This window comes from Dunckerocampus dactyliophorus, chromosome 2, assembly GCF_027744805.1.
Source record: "Dunckerocampus dactyliophorus isolate RoL2022-P2 chromosome 2, RoL_Ddac_1.1, whole genome shotgun sequence".
In the NCBI taxonomy this organism is placed as follows: Eukaryota; Metazoa; Chordata; class Actinopteri; order Syngnathiformes; family Syngnathidae; genus Dunckerocampus; species Dunckerocampus dactyliophorus.
Window position 1 is genome coordinate 23,747,348 of NC_072820.1, and position 20,078 is coordinate 23,767,425.

At 37.8% G+C, this 20,078-nt stretch overlaps 2 protein-coding genes across 7 annotated transcripts in view; one reads left to right on the forward strand and one right to left on the reverse strand.

The window, feature by feature from the left end:
- The window catches only part of astn1 (astrotactin 1), a 368,837-nt gene extending 354,583 nt beyond the window's left edge, over positions 1-14,254 (forward strand). For 3 of the 4 annotated variants that reach the window (XM_054764852.1, XM_054764861.1, XM_054764869.1), the window contains exons 22-24: positions 2,073-2,173; positions 5,147-5,330; positions 11,286-14,254. In XM_054764852.1, coding sequence (XP_054620827.1) covers positions 2,073-2,173; positions 5,147-5,330; positions 11,286-11,523 — 523 coding nt within the window. In that variant the 3' untranslated portion in view covers positions 11,524-14,254. The remainder of the gene's footprint in view (positions 1-2,072; positions 2,174-5,146; positions 5,331-11,285) is intronic. The other variant, XM_054764874.1, reaches the window with a different exon arrangement.
- A 625-nt stretch (positions 14,255-14,879) lies between these two features.
- The window catches only part of pappa2 (pappalysin 2), a 79,414-nt gene continuing 74,215 nt past the window's right edge, over positions 14,880-20,078 (reverse strand). For all 3 annotated transcript variants that reach the window (XM_054769084.1, XM_054769086.1, XM_054769083.1), the window contains exon 27: positions 14,880-16,244. In XM_054769084.1, coding sequence (XP_054625059.1) covers positions 16,140-16,244 — 105 coding nt within the window. In that variant the 3' untranslated portion in view covers positions 14,880-16,139. The remainder of the gene's footprint in view (positions 16,245-20,078) is intronic.

Here is a 20,078-nt window from a genome sequence, read left to right on the forward strand (position 1 = left end):
TTCCAAAAACATGCATGTTAGGTTAATTGGAGACTCTAAATTGTCCATAGGTATGAATGTGAGTGTGAATGGTTGTTTGTCTATATGTGCCCTGCGATTGGCTGGCGACCAGTCCAGGGTATACCCCGCCTGTCGCCCGAATAACAGCTGGGATAGGCTCCAGCATGCCCCGCGACCCTAATGAGGAAGAAGCGATATAGAAAATGGATGGATGGATGTTGGGGCTATCCACACAGAAACGTTTTCAGGTCAAAACGGCAAAGTATTTTATCGTTTCAGCCTCTCGTCCACATGGGAACGCCGTGACCTGAAACAGTACTTTTTCCAAACAAGCTAGCATAACACCTGAATATTTCGACAGTTGACATTCTCCTGATATTTTGTTGTCTTATACTTCATAATGACTCGCAGAAGTAATTCCACTTCTTGTAAGCGGAAGACGACAGCCTTATGCGCATTCGTTGTTTCTTCTTCCATGGTTTGGAGTATCACGTGGTTCCGTCTGCATGCCTGTTAACTGCGCCGCTTGTAGGTGTGCCTTGTGTATTACATCATTTTCACTCGGTGATGCGTTCCCGTCTGGATGCAACTATATATTAATCCGGCAGAGTGTGGACGCAACTTTTTTTTCAACCTGCCAAAAACAGAAATCCCAAGAACGTTCCCGTGTAGACAGGGCCTTGGGTTTCTTTTACCATTGGTTTTCATGTTTACTTTTACTTTACTTTTACTTTACGTTTCATGTAACTCTAACACACTCTTTGATGTTCAATGTTTTATATTTCGTACTTGAAACTGTGAATCCCAAATTCTTCATCCGTGTACATTCTGGGTGTCTTATTCAGTATAAATCTGTAAAATTCTGTTTTTTGAGTTGGTTTGTTATACCCCGGTATAACACTTTAACAACATGCCATATGCATCATATATAAATACTGTACCAGGAATGCTCCGATCACTCGGCCACTTTGAGCAATAAATAGTTCATTCAAAATAATCTCACTCCCATTTCTACGTTTTGCATTTTGAAGCTCTACTTAGAACGCCCTTAAGACCAAACAGCGCAAAATGTAAATTCTTCAACTGGTACATTTTTCAACTGGTCTTAAATTTTTTATCAGGAGTGTATTTGAGATTCTGGGGTTTTTTTTTAGAGTGAAATCTTTTTTTTTTTGCAGTTTAATTTTTTTCCACTTTTCAGATCTTTTTTTTCAAGTTCAAATATTTTCTTTTTGCATGGGGTGCATGCCATCAAATGAGAGGGATGTGGAATTATGACAAACAGCTTAACAAAATGGCTGTGGACTTTCCCCTAGCACATTGCCTTCAGGGAACGTAGGAACTGAAACATTTCAACTTAACTCTTTATGTAGGCTACATGTCGTTGAAATGATGAGTTTTAAACATGTGAGTGTGCATGGTGTGTTGAAAAAAGACATCAAATTGTTGAAAACACAGCATAACAAACAGCGGTGACTGTACAATATTGAATCTGAAAAAATAGACTCTCAAACATCAAAATATATGAATGTGAAAAATGAAAATAAATAATTTATTCAGAATTCTGTGATTGGCTGGCGCCCAGCCTCTCACCCAAAGTCAGCTGGGATAGGCTCCAGCGTACCCACCGCGACCTTAATTAGGATAAGCGGCATAGAAAATGTATGGATGGATTGTTTAGAATTAACAGAGTGAATTATTATGTTTAACCTGAAAAAAAATTAGCATTTATTTTTATCAAAATTTGATTTTCAGTTTCAAACTGTATTTTTTCAAGTACAAAGCTTTTGGCCCTAGTATAGCTGCATAACTGGTCTGCTTCTGGCCCTGAATTTTAGCTCACAAATCAAAAACTTTGCCTAGCCATGTTCTAGGCTGTAGTAGTGCATGTGGAAGAAAGGTTTCAGACACTGAGTGGAGATATTAACACAGAGAAATGCTGGCATGTGCGTTCAGTGATTGGGAAGGCAGGTTCTCATCACAGAATGTGGTCGACAAACTGAATTAGTATAGCCTACATGGTCTTCTATAACTAAATATTACAATGTTTTTGTGTGTGTGTGTCTATGTAGGTTTCGGCTGTGGGCAGTAGACAACACTGGACGCCGCTCCACTCCAAGTGAGGTCACCATCAAAACTCCATGCCCGACTGTGGATGATGTCAAGGCACAAGGTGAGCGAAGAAGCACAGGCGAAGGGATGAATCAACAGTTTGGTTCGCAAGTGATGTGTTTTCAGAAAAAGCCCCTTCTCATTATGGGATTTATTGGGTAAAAAAAGTCATGCCTGTGAAGCTGTCATTGAACCACTCCTTTGAAAGCTAACAAACAGAATTTTTTCGCCCAACAGTCAGAACGTGGCTAAGTGGCTAACACTTACAAATAGGAGTTTGAAAAAAAGAAGGGTTTTTTTTTTAGATTGGCCTATATTTTATTTAGAAACATGTGCCTTTAGAATAGCTAGTTTGGATGTATGGACTTGGATGTAAGTTAGCATTGGCGTTCCAAAGGTGCTCCATTTGGAAACCCTTGGTTACATTTGTTCAGTCTTTGTTCAGTCAACTTCATGCAAACTAAATTCCATGGCTTCCTGACACTTACTGACACTTAACTTGTTTTTCAACATGTTTTGTCATGATTGTTTGGAAAATAAAAAAAGAGAAACTCAAAAGGCGCATCGTTGATGCACGGTTCACATTTTCTGTTGCTTCGTTACACAGGAGTTTCTTGCCTTTATGATGAAAGTCCACCCATCAACCAACATATTGATGTTTCATAATTTGATGTGATGTTTCACTCCCATAAATTACTTAAACACTTAGTTTCGACCAAAGAGGTTTGGTTCGTAAATACAGTAGATCCTTGGTTAGCGTCATTAATTCGTTCCAGAAGGTCGGACTCTTAACTGAAACGTACTGTAACCAAATCCATTTTTCCCACAAGAAATAATCCAAATAATCCTTTCAAGATAGCCAAAAATGTCAACACAAAACACGGTTTTATACTTTTATAATTATATTTACATGCAGGAAATACTTTAAAATGCATGTAAATACAGTACATTAATGAGTAAATGAATGAAAGCGCTAAATGAACCTTTAAAGTTACTGTCCTTTTACCTTCACTGGAGATGTGTTTGTTGCCAAAGACACGATGTGGCAACAAGACCAACATGGACACCACTTTTGTGTTTTGCCATGAGTTATTTCATGAATTCAATGGTGTTCCTCACCTTAAGTCTCTGCTTTCTTTTGATCACGGCTGCAAAATAACCCTAAATGGAACCAAGGAAAGTTGCAACTGCCAGCATTTTGATAAAGAAGGTGAGAATTCCAGAAATAACTCATAGCAAAACAGGAAGGTGGTGTCCGTGTTGATCTCCCTACCACATCATGTCTTTGGCAACAATCACATATTTAATAAAGGTAAAAGTAACCTTAAATGTGCATTTGTCCCTTTCATTCACCATTTATATGCATTTTGAAGTGTTTTATGCATGTAAAACTACAATTGTAACAGACAGACTATAAAAACATGCTTTGTGTTGACATTTTTGAGACTTGTGGTGTAACTGTGTTAGTTAGCAAAGAACTACAGTCAACCGCTGATGACATCATAGATGGATGACAGAGCTGACCTCTGCTTCCTGCCTCCATGTATTAGCAAGCTAATAGGATGCAAACAAGAACGTTTTGTGTGAGAAAAATATATTAAGAAGACAGATGGACTCACATAGTGTATTAATAAAACAACAAGATAGGCGCCATATTGTACGCTGACCGGAAAATGGACACAAATGAGCCAAAATGTTGGTGTACATTTTTTACGTTAACTGAAAAACATGCTAACCGAGGTTTGACTGTACCAGACTTGCTTGAGTAGTTGCGCGTAGCGAGGACAACGTCACTTTTGTTGCCGTTTGTTAACTCCCCATTCAGTGTGCAAGACAACCAGAGGGATAAAGTAAGGACTTGTTCTCTCTTTATTATGACTGTTTCATTCAATAATTATTGTATTTAATCTTATCATCGTGCTTTATATCCTTCATGTGTTCTGTATACAGCTTGTCTTAAGTATTCATTTAACTGTCATTTAGGTATAAGATCCAGATTACACTAAAAATCACCTAACAGTGAGTCGTGGACGTACACCAAGGACTGCTTGTATTTATATTTACTACAACATTGACACGGTGGATGAGTGGTTAGCATGTTGGTCACACAGTCAGGAGATGGGGAAAACCTGGGTTTGAATCTCCGCTTGGGTTTGCGGTTTCCTCCCACATTCCAAAAACATGCATGTTAGGTTAATTGGCGACTCTAAATTGTCCATAGGTATGAATGTGAGTGTGAATGTGAATGGTTGTTTGTCTATATGTGCCCTGCGATTGACATGACTTGGCTCCCAAGGTGAGTTGCATTTATGTTTATGCTTGCGACTGACCAAGCCTGCAGTTACCGTATGTTTGTATTCTGGAATCATGCATATCATTCAAATCTCAACAAAATAAGCTTCTGAGCGACATATAACATGTCTAGCACACAAATAGGGGACGGCGGAAAATAATACAGAAGGACAAAAGGGTTAAAAATTCATTTTCTATTGGGCAGCTGTATTTCAGTGTGGGTTCAACAGTGGATTCAAGTGTGATTAATCAGTCTGAGAGTCTTTTGCTCCAGAAAAAACAGGGATATGGGGGAAGTTCTTCGTGTTCTGTGGCCGATTTACAAGACAAACATCTTCTTTGCTGATTATAAATGATGTTAGCACATGGTTTAACAGTTAGCCTACTGCTGATTTGTTCATTGAAATGAGCTGCTGCATTATGCACCAATGACTGAATTATGCGCCATTCAAGCCATGCTGTTGTCAGTTTTATTGCCTGGAAATGGTGTGTTGTGAAATACAAATCCGACTTTGGACTGCGTTTGTATTTGTCTTGAACAGACTATTGGCATCCAAAACATGTGGATACATCTCTATTGTGGCCCGTGATGAAAAGCACCATTTACAATGTGACGGCCCAAGAGACTGAAGTGTCTGCAAAAGTCCCGTCACTGTCTGACAGTTGTTTTTGCCATCAAAACAGTTTGAAGTCCATCAGTGTTGCCTGAAGCTGATGATGCATATTGTTTGTGCCCTTCCAGAAATAGCCGATAAAATTTACAACCTGTTCAATGGCTACACCAGTGGGAAGGAGCAGCAGACGGCGTACAACACTCTGATGGACTTGGGCGCCCCAACACTGCATCGGGTGCTCTACCACTACAATCAGCGTTACGAGAGCTTTGGAGAGTTCACCTGGAGGTGTGAGGATGAACTAGGACCAAGGTGCTGTCTTTGTTTACTTCCTACTTTGAAAACACAGTGGTTGTATTTACAAAAGCTTTTTAGCAGTGGCTGGCCTTCAGTGGGGACCTAATCGGCCAGATTTTTTCTTGGCAGACACTGTGGGGGCTGGCAGTATTAAAAAAAAATAATGCTAATAATATATATTGCATACGTTGCCATTTACCCTCACTAGGATTCAAACCACAGTCCCCTGTGCTAAGTGCCAATATCGTTACCCACTACACCAATCAGCCGCTTAAAAAACAATCTCTTGCATTATACATAAGTGGCAGATTGTAAGTTCCTTAGTGGCTGAACTGCAGCATTAATAGTTGCAGCTTGTAGTTGAACAATGCCAGCTCACTGCTTATGTCTTATTTACTTGTCTTGATCTATTTATATCAGAGGACCCCTTTTAATATTTATCTTTTTTTTTAAAGGCTAAAAAAAGGTAAAAAGTTATACTTGTATTTAAAGACAACTCTTTGTCATTTTATGTTGGAACATTATTTGTCCTTAGAATACAACTTTTTTCTTTTAATATTTTGACTTTATTCCCGTAAAATTACAGCTGTTTTTTTTTTTTATTTCTGCTGTTGCTTGTTTTAATTTTCCAGCTAATTCAACTTTCTTCTTGTAAATTTTTTTCTCGAAATTATGATTTCATTCCCATAATATTTTGACTTTATTCCAATAATATTAGAACTTTTTCCCCAACCTTTTTTTCTTTTATATTTCAACTTGCTACTAAAAGGACATTTTTCCTCATAATATTGCAATATTATTCTTGTAAAATTATGTCTTTTTCTTGTTAGATTACAAGTTTTTTCTCTTAATAGTTTGACTTTATTGTAAAATTACTGATGATTTTTGCAGTTTTTAATTTCCTTGTTAAATTCTATTTTTAGAATGTGCTGCAGTCCAATAAGAAACCAGCCGCGGGACACAAATGGCCACCGTGCCGCACTTTGGACACCCCAGACATAGACAGCTTGTCGACATAAACATGGCCGCCCTAAATGGGTTTCATTGTACGCATACAAATAATGGTTTTGATCAGCATCAAAACATTTATTTATTGGGAATATGCTGCTTAGCAGGAATAAACTGAAATATTCTTATTGCTTGTGGATGCAAAAAGATCATATCAACCTTAAGTGCAATATTGTGTACATGGAAAGATGGTGCTAGAGTAGTATGAAATCTCCGAATTCTACTGATGTGTCGCCAACGAAACGGTGCTTTGAAATGAACGACGGCAGATGTTGTACTTCCAGATTCCAAAGTGCTGTCTTTGTTTGTTTCAATTGGAAAATTTTTTGAAAGTTTATTGAAAGTTTGTTTTTTTAACCTTTGTGATCACCACCAAGGTCATTTGGTAAAGCTCCTACAGGGACGGGCCCCAGCTTTCCGTCCAAACAAGCAGCATATAAAATTGTACCTTCATGTTTTATAAGCAGAGACATGTGTGTCATATAAAACCTAAATGGCAGTTTGTGGTACACACTTTTATTTTCGCAGGCGAAACTGATTAGTCAAAGCTCCCCTCATTCCTACCGTTTCTCTGTCTGTGGATTCCCCATGTAAATGGAAGGTAGTTGTTAATAGCTTCACATTGGAAAGCATTTAAAGTGTTCCGTTAAAGTACACATAAGTTAGCACAATTAGTACAGTCCATACAAGTGAATGTGTGGCTACAACAGAATAGAGTACAAAGATGTCTTTTTTCCACCGGGTAAAAGGAAAATGTGACTTACCTACAGAATGCGTGCAGTTCAGTGTGAGAAAAGAGTATTTATCATAAAGCTGTGCTAAGGAACGTTTACAGACATAATGCTCTGTTACTTTGTCTGAGTGAACTAAAAAACATTTAAACATTTAAAGTGTTTTTTATCTGAATGCAAAAAGCCAACAACACTCTGCCAACACACAACACAAACAGAGATGCACTTACTGTAGCTAACTCACGGTGCCATCAAAACCAACACAAACCAACACAAATGGAACACACAACACAACTACATTGACTATGCGGGTGTCAAAATAACACTTACACACTAACATACATGCAAAACTATACACACATCTACAACCCACAAGGCATGCCTTTTATATAGTGGAACCTTGGTTAGCGTAAAACATGTTTTATTTAGTGTTACAATTCTACTTTTACAAGCAGAAAACCATTCAAAGTACTTATAAATGACAAATGAAAGGGATATTTTAACATTTAAGGTTACTTTTACCTTTATTGAAGATGTGATTCTTGACATGACTGCAAACAGGAAGGTGGTGGTGGTTGATCTCGCTGCCACATTGTGTCTTAGGGAACAGTCATGTCTTCAGTGAAGGTAAAAGTAACCTTAAATGTTCATGTATCCCTTCTATTCATCATTTATATGCATGTAAAATTGTTTTATACATGTAAAACTATATTTGTAAAACTATAAAAACGTGTTTTGTGTTTTTGAGAGTCAACCGCTGATGACATCATAGACAGACGACGTAACTTCTGGTCACATAGATGGACTCACGCAGTGTATTAACAATACGACAACACGCATGCCATGTTGGACACTAACAGGAGAATGCACGCAAACCAAGGCAAAATTCTGGTGTAAATTTTTTTTTAACCGAAAAACTTGCTAACCAGGGCGGATGCTAACCAAGGTTCCACTGTGTATAATAGTATGTTAAAAATTTTAAGGTAATTAATTAAATTAATTAACCTTTAAGTGGTAGCTTTGACAGACCTAATAATAATATCATAATAATTGTATAATAATTTAATTTTACAGTAATTTCCATTTCGTGTTTCAAATTTAGTGGTTTCATTCTATCATGGTTTTTCAAAAATATATTAATAAATTATGCTGTTTTGTGGTTGAATACAGCCTATTATTGTTTTTTTAAAAATTGCATATTTAAGAAAATTTGACAAATTTTTGGCCTAAATTAAGCATTTTCACGCATAAAAGGCATTCAGAAGACACATTCAAAGACGATATGTAGTGTTCTACACTGGTCACTAGGTGTCAGTAATGTTACTGTAATGTTGGGTGAGACACACAAGCACCAGACTTGATCACCAGAACAACAGGTTTTTATTGCAGGTTTGAATGATCTCACAAAAGGCACAATAATCCCTAACATGGGCTGCTGTGTGCAGCGGGAACCCATGCCAAACTAAAACTCAACTCTAAACTCTTGCCGTCACTTCCTGTCTGCCCTCCAACTTTGCTCCCCTAGAACCAGAACATATTTACAGCAACACACATGAGCATGAGCCTTATTTATGTCTTGAATGTCTTATTTTGTCTTATTATGTCTACGATATTGGGTAATAGGAGTGTATAGGTGACTCTAGGGGTGTCATTTTGTGTCTAGAGGGCTCTAATAATGTTAAAAACTGCATTTACAAACAGGTTTTCTATGCTCTAACCATGAAAATATTCCATTTTTAAATAAGGAACCCCACTTTATGGAAATTCACTTGTACGGTCGTGTCTGGAACCAATTAACCACGATAAATGAGGGATTACTGAAATAATAATAATAAATAAATGAAATATAATTGTAATAATAATAATCTAATATTCATCTAATGAATATGATTGGTTTGTGACTTATTTTTACCTTACACGTTTGGCGTTTGGAAGAAAATGTTTTCCATCCAGTGTACGTGAAAAAGTGTAGACGGTAAACAACAGAGCAGATGGACACTTGAGCACACCGTAGGAAAAACTGAATACATAACAAGTCATGCACACAGACGCGCACACACACACACGCACGCACACAGTCTCATGTTGCCAAAGCAGCTAGAAATGTTAAGAAAACCTTCTAACTTCTTTGTCACAAACAATGAGGACTAAGTAGATTTTCATGAGCTTGTCAAGATGCTGATAAAAAAGAAACCATGTGGGCTTTGAATCAGCATCAACTCCAACTATGCAATACCGGGAAACTAATGAATGACTTGGCTACTGCCAAAGATATTTGGACATTCCTGTTTTTAGAAACATACTGACTCACACTGAGCAGACTCTTTGGCCTTCCTTGTTTTTCTGCTTGATGTTTGAAGTCACAGTAGAACTCACCAAAGGTTTGACACGTCTTCTTGCGGGGGCCAGACCTTGTCATCACTACAGGCGTACCCGTGATTTAAAACGCACCACTTGGCTGCTTACTCAGAAATTTAAGATGCTTTGGCAAGACAGGGAGAATATCTTTTCTGCTCACTCTGTCAGTCCTGACCATGTCCTCGGTTAGGCCCATTGGAGCTGCAGAAGATACTAAAATATGAAATCTATATTTTTCCATGTGCTTTTCAGGTTTTGAAGTGCTGCCATGTTAGCTTTGGAGTTTCTCAGGACATCTTCATCACGGTTTATGGCATTTTATCGATGAGCAAAAGGACAAGTTCAGAAAGATCGGCCTTTCAGACTTTTAGGAAAGGCATCTGGCAAAACAATCCCAAATGCAAAAGCCGAAAGCCGACAAAACATATGATCAACATTGACTGAAGACCATGGTGATTGGTAAATGGTTATGAGATCTGTCAACATCCCGTTTATGACCACCAAAACCCCCCGGAGAGTTTGGAGGACAAGTATGATAAATGTCTGACAAAATGTAAACCTGTACCGCCTCCATTCCGCACAATGCAAACAAATCCCACAATCCTTTGCCAGCTGAGTACTGAGCATGTGCAATAACCACTTCATATTCCACCATTTACGTTTTTATGAGACCCAGTATTATTGTAACAACCACCAAGGCCCCATCCCCTTACTATTTATTTGATGGGAAATAACTACGCTTTAATATGTTTTGATGTACCAATCCTTTGTTTATGGCGGTTAATTAGTTCCAGACCCGACCGTGACTAGTGAATTTCCACAAAGTAGGATTCCTTATTTCTAAATGGAATATGTTTGTAGTTAGAGCATAGAAAACCTGTTTACCACCTTCTAAATGCGTTTTTTAACATTAGAGCCCTCTATACATGAAACAACTTTACACTCCTATTACCCAATATAGTAGACATACCAGGAGAAAATAAGTCATATAAGACATAAATAACACTTGTGCGTGTTGCTGTATGTGTTACGGTGCTAGAGGAAGCTCAGTGAGTGGCGGACAGGAAGTGACGCTGGGGGTCAAAGTTGAGTTTTAGCTTGACGTGGGTGACGGCCGCAATAAAAGCCTCTTGTTCCGGCAATCAAGTTTGGTGCATCATTCTATAACCAATTTCTAAAAATATATTCATAAATGAGTCATGCTGTTTTGTGGTTAAATACGGCCTATTATTAGTACAAAATATGCATATTTAAGCAAAATGTAACTATTTTTTGCCTAAATTAAGCATTTTCAAGAATACTACACATCATCACATCTTTATGATTGCCTTATATTTTTATTTTACTTCATTTAGTCACTTTTATGCCTGAAAATGCTTAATTTAAAAAATTGAAAAATACATACATTTTATTTAAATATGCATATTTGTGACTAATAATAGGCCGTATTTAACCACGAAACAGCATCATTGACTTATTAATACATTTATATATACTGAATATAACAGGCACAATCCCTGACACGGGATGTTTGTCTCACCGAACATTAATGACACCTAGTGGCCAGTGTAGAATACTACATATCGTCATGTTTTTGAATACATCTTCTGAATGCCTTTGATTTTTATTTCACTTCATGTAGCCATGTTCATGCTTGAAAATGCTTAATTTAGGCAAAAAATAAGAAGTAAAATGTGCTTAAATATGCATATTTTTTTGACTAATAACAGGCCATATTCAACCACTAAACAGCATGATTTATTAATTCTTATTAGCAAAATGGCCCCGGATTTAAGAGGTTCATTGGAATTACACAAGTGATAGAGAGCGTGGTGAAATGTGGTTTATTTAGCCGTGTGCTGTGTTTCAACAGGAAGGCTGGCCTCATCCTCTCCCAGCTAAATGAACTGTCCCCGTGGTGTAAAGGTCTTCTCCAGGAGCCCAAGATCGGCCTTCGCAGGATGTCTCTCAAGTTCCTTTCTTGTCGCTACACTGACACCAAGACCTTTGGGATAAACTGGGCTGACATGGGCCAGGACGTACACAAAGCTTGTGATGAGCAGATGCTCACTGTCATGTACAACGACTACGGTGAGCCTAAGGAGTTCTGATGGGATTTCACCCAGAATATTATGGTATAGTACAGCAAAGTCAATGTTTCTTACCTTGGTGTCACTGATTGGAACCTTGCAGCTTTATTTGTCTTGACTGTGCTTTTCTAAATAGAGGCCATTTATATACTTGTTTTACAGCTAAGTACAACACTTCTTCATGTATTTGATGTAGCCGTGCCATTGACACGAATGTGATGTCCATGACTTGTTGTATGCTTTCTCAAGTGCTTCACCATTACCCTATCAAGGTGTTATACTTGTATGAGTATACAGACAACACTACATCATGCACAATATATAGTAGACAAAAAACAAGTAAAGTCATCATTTTCCAGCGGGCTGTCCTGAGCAAGCTTTCTTCAACAATGAAGAATTATTGGGGCTCTTTAGTGGTTAAATAATGAAATATTTGGCATGCTCTTGGAATAACAATGAATGATTTTAATACCTTCATGACACCCATGATGCTCTCACTGGCCTCCATTTAGCGTCAAACCTGCATGGATGCGCTGACATGAGTGCAACGCTTGTTAGGTGGTGTTATGCTGAAAAATGCGGGGAAACAGTGGGGAAAAATAAGTAGCATTAGATGGAGTGAAATAAGTATTTGATCCCAATAAAAAGGTGCTTTAGTAGTTGGTGGAGAAAGCCTGGATGGCAAGCACAGAGGTCAGATGTTTGGTTGCACACAACTCAGGAGAAATTTGGGCCAGAGAAACATCCCCACCTCCATTTTGGTGTCATATAAGCACATCACATTTCTCCCAAGGCTTGTGTGAATTATCATTACAACAAAGTGTCTTACTAATGCTTGTCTTGCTGACCGTGCTCCCAACTCCCTTGACGTAATCAACCAGCTCCTCCCTCATCATTCTGGCCTGCTCCCTCACCTTTTCTCACAATCATCCTTACCCCACCAGGTGAAATCTTGCATGGCGCTCCAGAGCCAGGGTGACTGAGGCCAGTCAGCTCTTTGGTCTTGCCCATGGTATTGGAGTGGTTTCAGTGGAAAAGAATGTTTGTGTGACAGATGTCTTTTATGCAGGTGAGTTGAGATTAAGACTACTTTCTTGAAGGAACAGGACTCATTTGTGTGTTTCATGGACACATAACCGCGCTGTGGACATCAGAATGTTTGCTGGTTGCTAGGGGAATAAATACTTATTTCAGTTACACATTCTTTTCTAACCTTTGTTTTTTTTCTGCCTTTTTTAATATTCTGCCACTCTGTTAAAATCAATCTACCATAAAATGATGTACTGTTCATATCTTTGTAAGGGGGGGAAACTTAATAAATCAGCAGGTGATCAAACACGTATTTCCCCCACTGCTCATCAAAGGCATGCACACGTTTGCGGTTCCCTTTCAATTCAGAATAAAATTCCAATTCTGTTTTTTGGTATTAAAATTCTATGGATACAGCAAATGTGAGTAAATGTTAGCAGAAACAAAGCCAGTGTGATGTTTACACGGAAAATTGACTTGGCATGTGGTGATGATGCGTACAGATGGCATGGAATGGGGGATTGTTGGACAATACGTAGCGCAGTAACATTTTACATCTAACCCCTTTAGCAATTTTTTATGAAGTTGTAACAGATGTAGACTTAATACTAAAAAAGTGATGATTCTGTACTAGTTTTACATGAGCTTTGTCTTGATCACTTTCTTTTGCGTTCTTTTATTTGGTGTTATGTAATTCTACTACTATAGAGTAATTTGGTGTCAAAGAAATGTACAGTTCTGGTCAGACGTTTACGTTTATTTTGCTACCTAATGCTTTAGTTTATTCTCTTTGCAGGATGAAATGATTTTTAAAAACACAAGTGAGCATGTATGTATCCTTTTTGAAATTCGACAAAAAGGAAAATTAATTAAGAATTGTGCCCCAGTTCTTGTTTTTAGAAATCAGTGAAGATGTACATGTATTATCATTCCATCCTGCAAAAAGAACAGTTCAAATCAATCATTAAGGGTGATGATGACTGTATGTAAACTTGTGACCTCACCTGTATATCCTTAACAAAGTTCATTTCAAGTTGATAGTAAACTCAATGCTTGTAGATACAGTATGTGTATAGGCAGTGTTTCATACATGCGTTGTATCGCCGCACAGTATTCCCTTCTGTATGTAAAATACATGTACAGGTGATATCACTGAAAAAATGTGCTTGAATTGATCATCTACTGTAGCTGATAAACTGTATTGTAATATTTGCTGTGGCGTCAGTCTTTGGAGTTCCACTCAAGAAACACATACTGTAATATTTTCAACTACTGTATGTCCAAGGTAACAATCTGCATGGTCCTGCCTATAAATGTATGTGGCTTTTTCACTTTGCTACTTCAACAATAAAGATGTGAAATATGTACTGCTCTCCACTTCAAAATTAAACTTAAAATTAATACAAATTTGAAAAATTAATCCAATTTCTATTAAGTTTATTTTTCCTAATATACTCGTATGTACACGTGTATGTAAAAATTGTTTACAATTGTACATTTTCAAGATCTTGTAGACAAATGCTTGTAATCTTAATAGTATGCATAGAAAAATTGCGTCACTGGAGGGCACGACAGTGAGAATGCCTGACAGAAAATGAGAATTTAATTTCTGCCAATCCAGAGGCCCCGCCCCTGATGTCCACGCGATGCTGCAGAGTCCTGTCATCCAAGACACGCCCACAGCACCCAGGGCCTTAAGGATAATAGGTTAATTGATTCATTGTGTATTTTTGTGTAATTCACGGTCAAAGTGTACAATTTTTAATTAACCAAATAAACCAAACTGCTTTGACTTTTAGCTCCGCTTTGGGGTCCAATATTACCAGCATGTAACTGTAAAAGCTATTTCTTTTCTATAGCTTTTCTTCCCGTTTCTTGGGAGAAGTAGTCAAGGATCACACATTTTAAAATGTTTTCAAATTGTACCAAAAAATATATTTGGTTGCAGCGCTAGACCCTAACATCGACAAGGAACATGACATGAAAGTACACAGCCTATATAGCAGTTGACGCGCAACTCTAGAAAGTGAAAGTCAGGTCTGTGTAGACGTGAGTGTTAGAGTGGGAACAATGCATCTATTGTGTGTCTGCAAGTATTTTTCCATCAGTCATATGTAAGTGTTGCGCAACTCTGCTATGTGAGTGTGTGTGTCAAGAAGGCCTTTTATGAGAAGCTTCGACTGAAAATGCACCGGGCTAATAGTCTGAATGAAAAGGTGTAATCATAATATATAATATCAACATTTATACAAGATTTGCTATGTTTGTACTGGTACCTTATTTTAAACGGCAAAGATTGCCACATTTTTCCAACTTCAAAAGTCTAAGAAGAGAACCCAGAATATTTTAGAGCCTTTATTCATATTTGTTAATGCGATACACATTTGCACAGTGTCATTAGTCTTGACAAATAATGAGCCAGTGATTGTGAATATGACAATAATATGTTGTTTATTGTGAATACTACATTACATGACTAGTTAGAAGTGTTAGGTCTGAACAGCTACTAGTTTGAACGAGACATTTACATGTCTATAGCTAATGAGCTCATCAAATAATTGCTCGACTCAGCTAAAACCAAAACCTGATAAATAGTAAAGAAATCAACAAGTTAAAACGGGGGTGTCCAAGCGTCTTCCACCGAGGGCCACATACGGAAAAATGAAAGGATGCAAGGGCCACTTTGATATTTTGTAAGCAACACAGAAGTTATATACCGTCATTTCTGGTGTATTAGACGCACGGGTGTTTAAGCCGCACCCACTACATTTAGAGTGAAAAACAGATTTGTACATATACAGTATAAGCTGCACTGGACTATAGGCCGCACATGTGGCGCGCCCGAGTCCGCAAGGATCAGGCAGCTCTTGTGAAAAAACTCACAACGAGCTCGTCAACCAATCGGAAATCGCAGGAGGTCATTAGCCAATGGCAGCCATTGGCCAATGAACTGTTCTGCTGGTGAAATGTATTATGGGGAAGAAGTTAAAACAGTTGGGGTTTTTTCCATTTTAAACTCATATTGGTACTTGTCTTGTATATTTCTTAGGTATACCTTTTGAGTGTTAAGTTGCTGTGTGATGAGTTTACTGTTCTTGGTAAGATGACACTGTGAGTCAGATTGTTATATTGATTCACGATGGATTGACAAGCTTGTTCTGAGTTCCCTTATAGCTCATGATTGGCTATTTTTAGAATGTGCAGCAGGCAAATAAAAAACAGCCGCGGGCCGCAAATAGCCCCCAGGCTGCACTTTGGACACCCTTGAGTTAACATATTATGTCTGTATGGTAGCTTACAACATTTGTATGGTATTTGAAAGTATGTCTTAGTAGTATAGTATAGTATGAAAGTATTGCTGCACCGCACATCACTTTTGAGAATGTTATTGAGGAGTTAAAAACGTATTTAACAAATCACGTACATACAGTGTTCCCACATATGTATTCCCACGTGCTTAACCACTGTCACCTTTTTCCATAAGAATGTCCTCAAATTTAAACACATTGAACTCATAATCTGAGGTTTTTGTTTGTTTATATTACTTCTGCATATTACTTGTCCTTATTTTACAAAACTTGAGTTCTTTTTTTAAAGTTGATCTTATCTTATCCTCCCACCACCGGGTGCTTGACTTTGTTCCTGTTCTCCTCAGCATCCAGATCAAGACACGTGCACTCATCTTGATTGCAGTCAGCCCCAAATTGAATAACCTGTCCAGGAAGAAGCATAACTTTCACTTTGGCTTCTGAAAATGACAACACAACACAACATTACATTTTTGGTATAAAATAATCTCTCGCCACTTTGCCCTTCAAATTTTGCGGTCTATATATATATATATATATAGATATATATATAGATAGATAGATAGATAGATGGATAGATGGATAGATAGATAGATAGATACTATATACTATCTGTGTTTATATTAGTAGCCCACAGGCTGAAAAAGTGTGAGCACACCTGTGCTATATAGATACATGTATAACCTATTATTTACATATTGACCACAATTAATTTGAAATAAAATATCTATCAAATATCATAAAAACGTTTCACTACACTTTATTTTGAAAAACATGCACCGGAATGACCTGTCTGCACTTGACAGATAAGAGAGAGAGAGAGAGAGAAAGGCATTTAAAGTTAATTAATGCATTTGTTGTTCAAGCCTGTGAAAATGACCCTATTGTTGACATTATTATCAACAGTAAATTTAAATATTTAAAAAAAAATCCTGCCACAGCGATGCAGCAGCGGCACGACACAGCGGCAGCAGTCCGCCTCCCACGTAGCCTACCACCACAGCTTCAAAAAAATCCTAGGGGAAACCCTGTGCACTCTATCCTTTTCCAGGAAAAGTTCTGATACTTTGTTGTAAAAGTCTGGCAACCTTCTGGTGAGCTTGGATATATAAACCTCCATGTTGGCAGTCACATACATTCATTCATTCAGCAGAGTATAAAAATATCTGTAATGCATTTGACTTGCTGCTAAACAGCTAGTGCTGCTGCTGTCAAAAAATAAAAAATAAAAAACCCACTGGCTTTTCATCTCTATGGCAGGACGGTCGCGAGACGGCACGGCCCCGCCCCTTCAGGATGAGGCAAGTACTGCAGCACCTCCCTTATGACAAGTATGACACAGTTCTGTGTATTTTAGCTAGAATAGTGATGTCACACTTACATTAAAAACATTACACATGCTGTAGAAAGTCATGGTGTATAATAATAGTTTGCAACATTATATTACTGGCCACATGCTGACAAACACAAACTGGCAGGCGCCATGATCCAACTCAGTGCACTCAGTGAGTACTAAGCTGAGAGGAGACACTCGTGGCTGTGTTTGATCAGGACATGTACAAAATTCAGCAATTTTTACTTCAGAAAATGTTAAACGATTGGAATCATAAAGCAAATACATTTAGAACACATTTCAGTGGACAAATATTAATATTTTATGTTATCATAATTTGTTTGTTTATTTTTCATCATCCTGACCGCACATCACTGTTTATTATCATTAATGTATTTTCCTAAAGTGACAGAAAAATGTTGTTACTCAACCTGACATGTCATATAGCATTTCTGTGAACTTTACACACAGAATATATGAAAAAATACAGTATTATACACATTTGTGCTGATGTAGTCATGCATTTTTTGAACCCTCACTGGTGTATATGGATCATGTGCCTGCGTCTCCTACCTGTGATTTGCTAAAAAGTAGCGTTTAGTGTCACCTTTGAAGTCTTGATGTATATCCTCTTAGTTTCAGAGCGAGAGGGCCAATAAAGCACACGGTGTCAAATGGTTCAGCAGCAAGAAACCTTGAGGGTTTCAGAAAGGATCTGGGTGGAGGTGATCGGATGAACACGTTAATAATAACTAATGATGGATTAGATGTTATATAGCGCTTTTCAAGGCCCTCAAAGCACTTCACAACGATGTGAACACATTATTCTTTCACTCCTCAGTCACACATTGGTGGTGGTAATCTACATCTGTAGACACAGCTGCCCTGGTGTAGCTTGGCGGAAACATGGCGGCCAATTCACGCCTCTCAGACCACCATCAGACAACAACAGTGACTGGGTGGAAGGTAGTGAGGATCAAACCGCCAACCTTCTAGTTTCTACGTCCTGAGCCACTGCCACCCCACATTAAGCAAAACAAAATAGTGGGGCCAAACATGAAAGTGGGCAATCACCACAGATTGTAAAACAAACTCTGGTGCCCTGCGAAGCAGCCTCTTGCAAGACATCTCAACATTTGGGAAGCAGTGAGAGGAAACCCAAGAGAGGAGGGAGGAAGGATGTAAGAAGGTAAGGAAAGGAGCGAGAAGAGGAGTGGGTGGTAGACACTGGTTGGCCTTCACTGCTCATTGCATTCTGTTTTTATTGGCCCGCGGCACATTGTAAAATATATAATTTAACAAGCAAACTAAAAAAAACAGCAGTAATTTTACAAGAATAAAGTCAAAATATTAAGATAAAAATTTGTAATTTTAAGATATTAACTTAATATGACAAAAAATAAAATTTTAGTGGCATAAACTTGAAATTAAAAAAGTCGTAATATTATGAAAAACAAAACAATGAATACAATTGTAATTTTGAAATGATGTTGCAAAATAAAGTAAAGAAAAAAAAAAGTATATGCGTTTCGTACCATCTTGCAGCTAAGCCTAGAAGGCAAGATCTTCATTTTGTCTCCACGCCTTACAGAGTTTCTCCTTCAGAATGACTACATCGACACATCAGTGCAGAAAGGGGGGGGTGCCAGGAGTGTCCGGATGCTTGGAACATGTAGGAGAATGGACCCGTAGGTATTAGTGAGGTCCAACCAGCCAGATCGCCCCTTGACTCTATGGTTTCTCAGATGAGCCTCGGACCCCGTTTCATACACTGGTTCCCTGCTCCTCCAGCTGATGAGTTCCCCTCGATTGTCCCATCTGTCATTTTTATACTTGTTTTGCTCAAACCATTGGCGCCAATCTCTCCAAAGATAACTTTCTCCTGAATTCCTAGACGAAGCTTGTGACGCCAGCAGATGATAGCCGGCTCCTTCGCTGACCCGATAACACTTACTGTAGTTGTTGACATAAACAAAACATTCTTTTCTTCCGCCTACTTCAGGGCTTAAGCCAATGTCTATCTGTTTTGACTACATTCTGGACCATATCTGGATGCTGACCCTGGCTGGTGCAAGCTGTGGCAAACAGCATTTCTGTTTAACCTTTGACACACTTAAACAGATGTTCATCTACTCAGCTAATTATTTAATACAGCATTATTTATATAAACTACTTGTAATAATTCACTAAGTTACTAGATTCATTGATTAAACAGAAAAAGGCACTCAATAATAATTCAATCAACAAACATCAATGCAAACAGTTATTCTAAAATCTACTTGTAATAATTACAATATTTACCCACTCAGTAAATACATTTTTTCCTACACTAGGCGTCAGTAATGTTACATTGGCGAGACATGACATTAGATTAGATTACCTTAACACTGCTTGAAGTCAGACACGGTGGTACATTTTTGGCTTCAACTTTGTCCTTCTTCCCCCTTTCCTTTTGAAACATTAAGTTTAGAATAAATAAATTGGAGGCTTACTAGTTAGCTTGGTAGCATGCTATGTTTAAAGCGGCGGCCGTCTCGTGTCCCATCGGTGATCCCGTAGACTGTGCATTACAGTTGAGCAATGTGTCTAAAGAGTGTAAACAATTTTTTTAAAATTGTAATTTAACAAGAAAACGTAATTTTAAAAAAATAAGGTCGTAATATTATGAAGAAAAATAATGTCATTTTAGTAGCATAAAGTTGATATATGAAACAAAAATGCTATTTTTTTTTAAGTTGTAAAAAGTTTGAAAGTCGTATGAGAAGCAAACAAAACAACAAAGTTGTAATTTTTTAAGGAAAATTAGGTTGCAGAAATAGTCATAATGTTGCTAGAATAAAGTCAACATTAGAAGAAAAAAATGTAGTTGAAAACGACGTATTTTAACAAGAAAACAAATGTTTTAC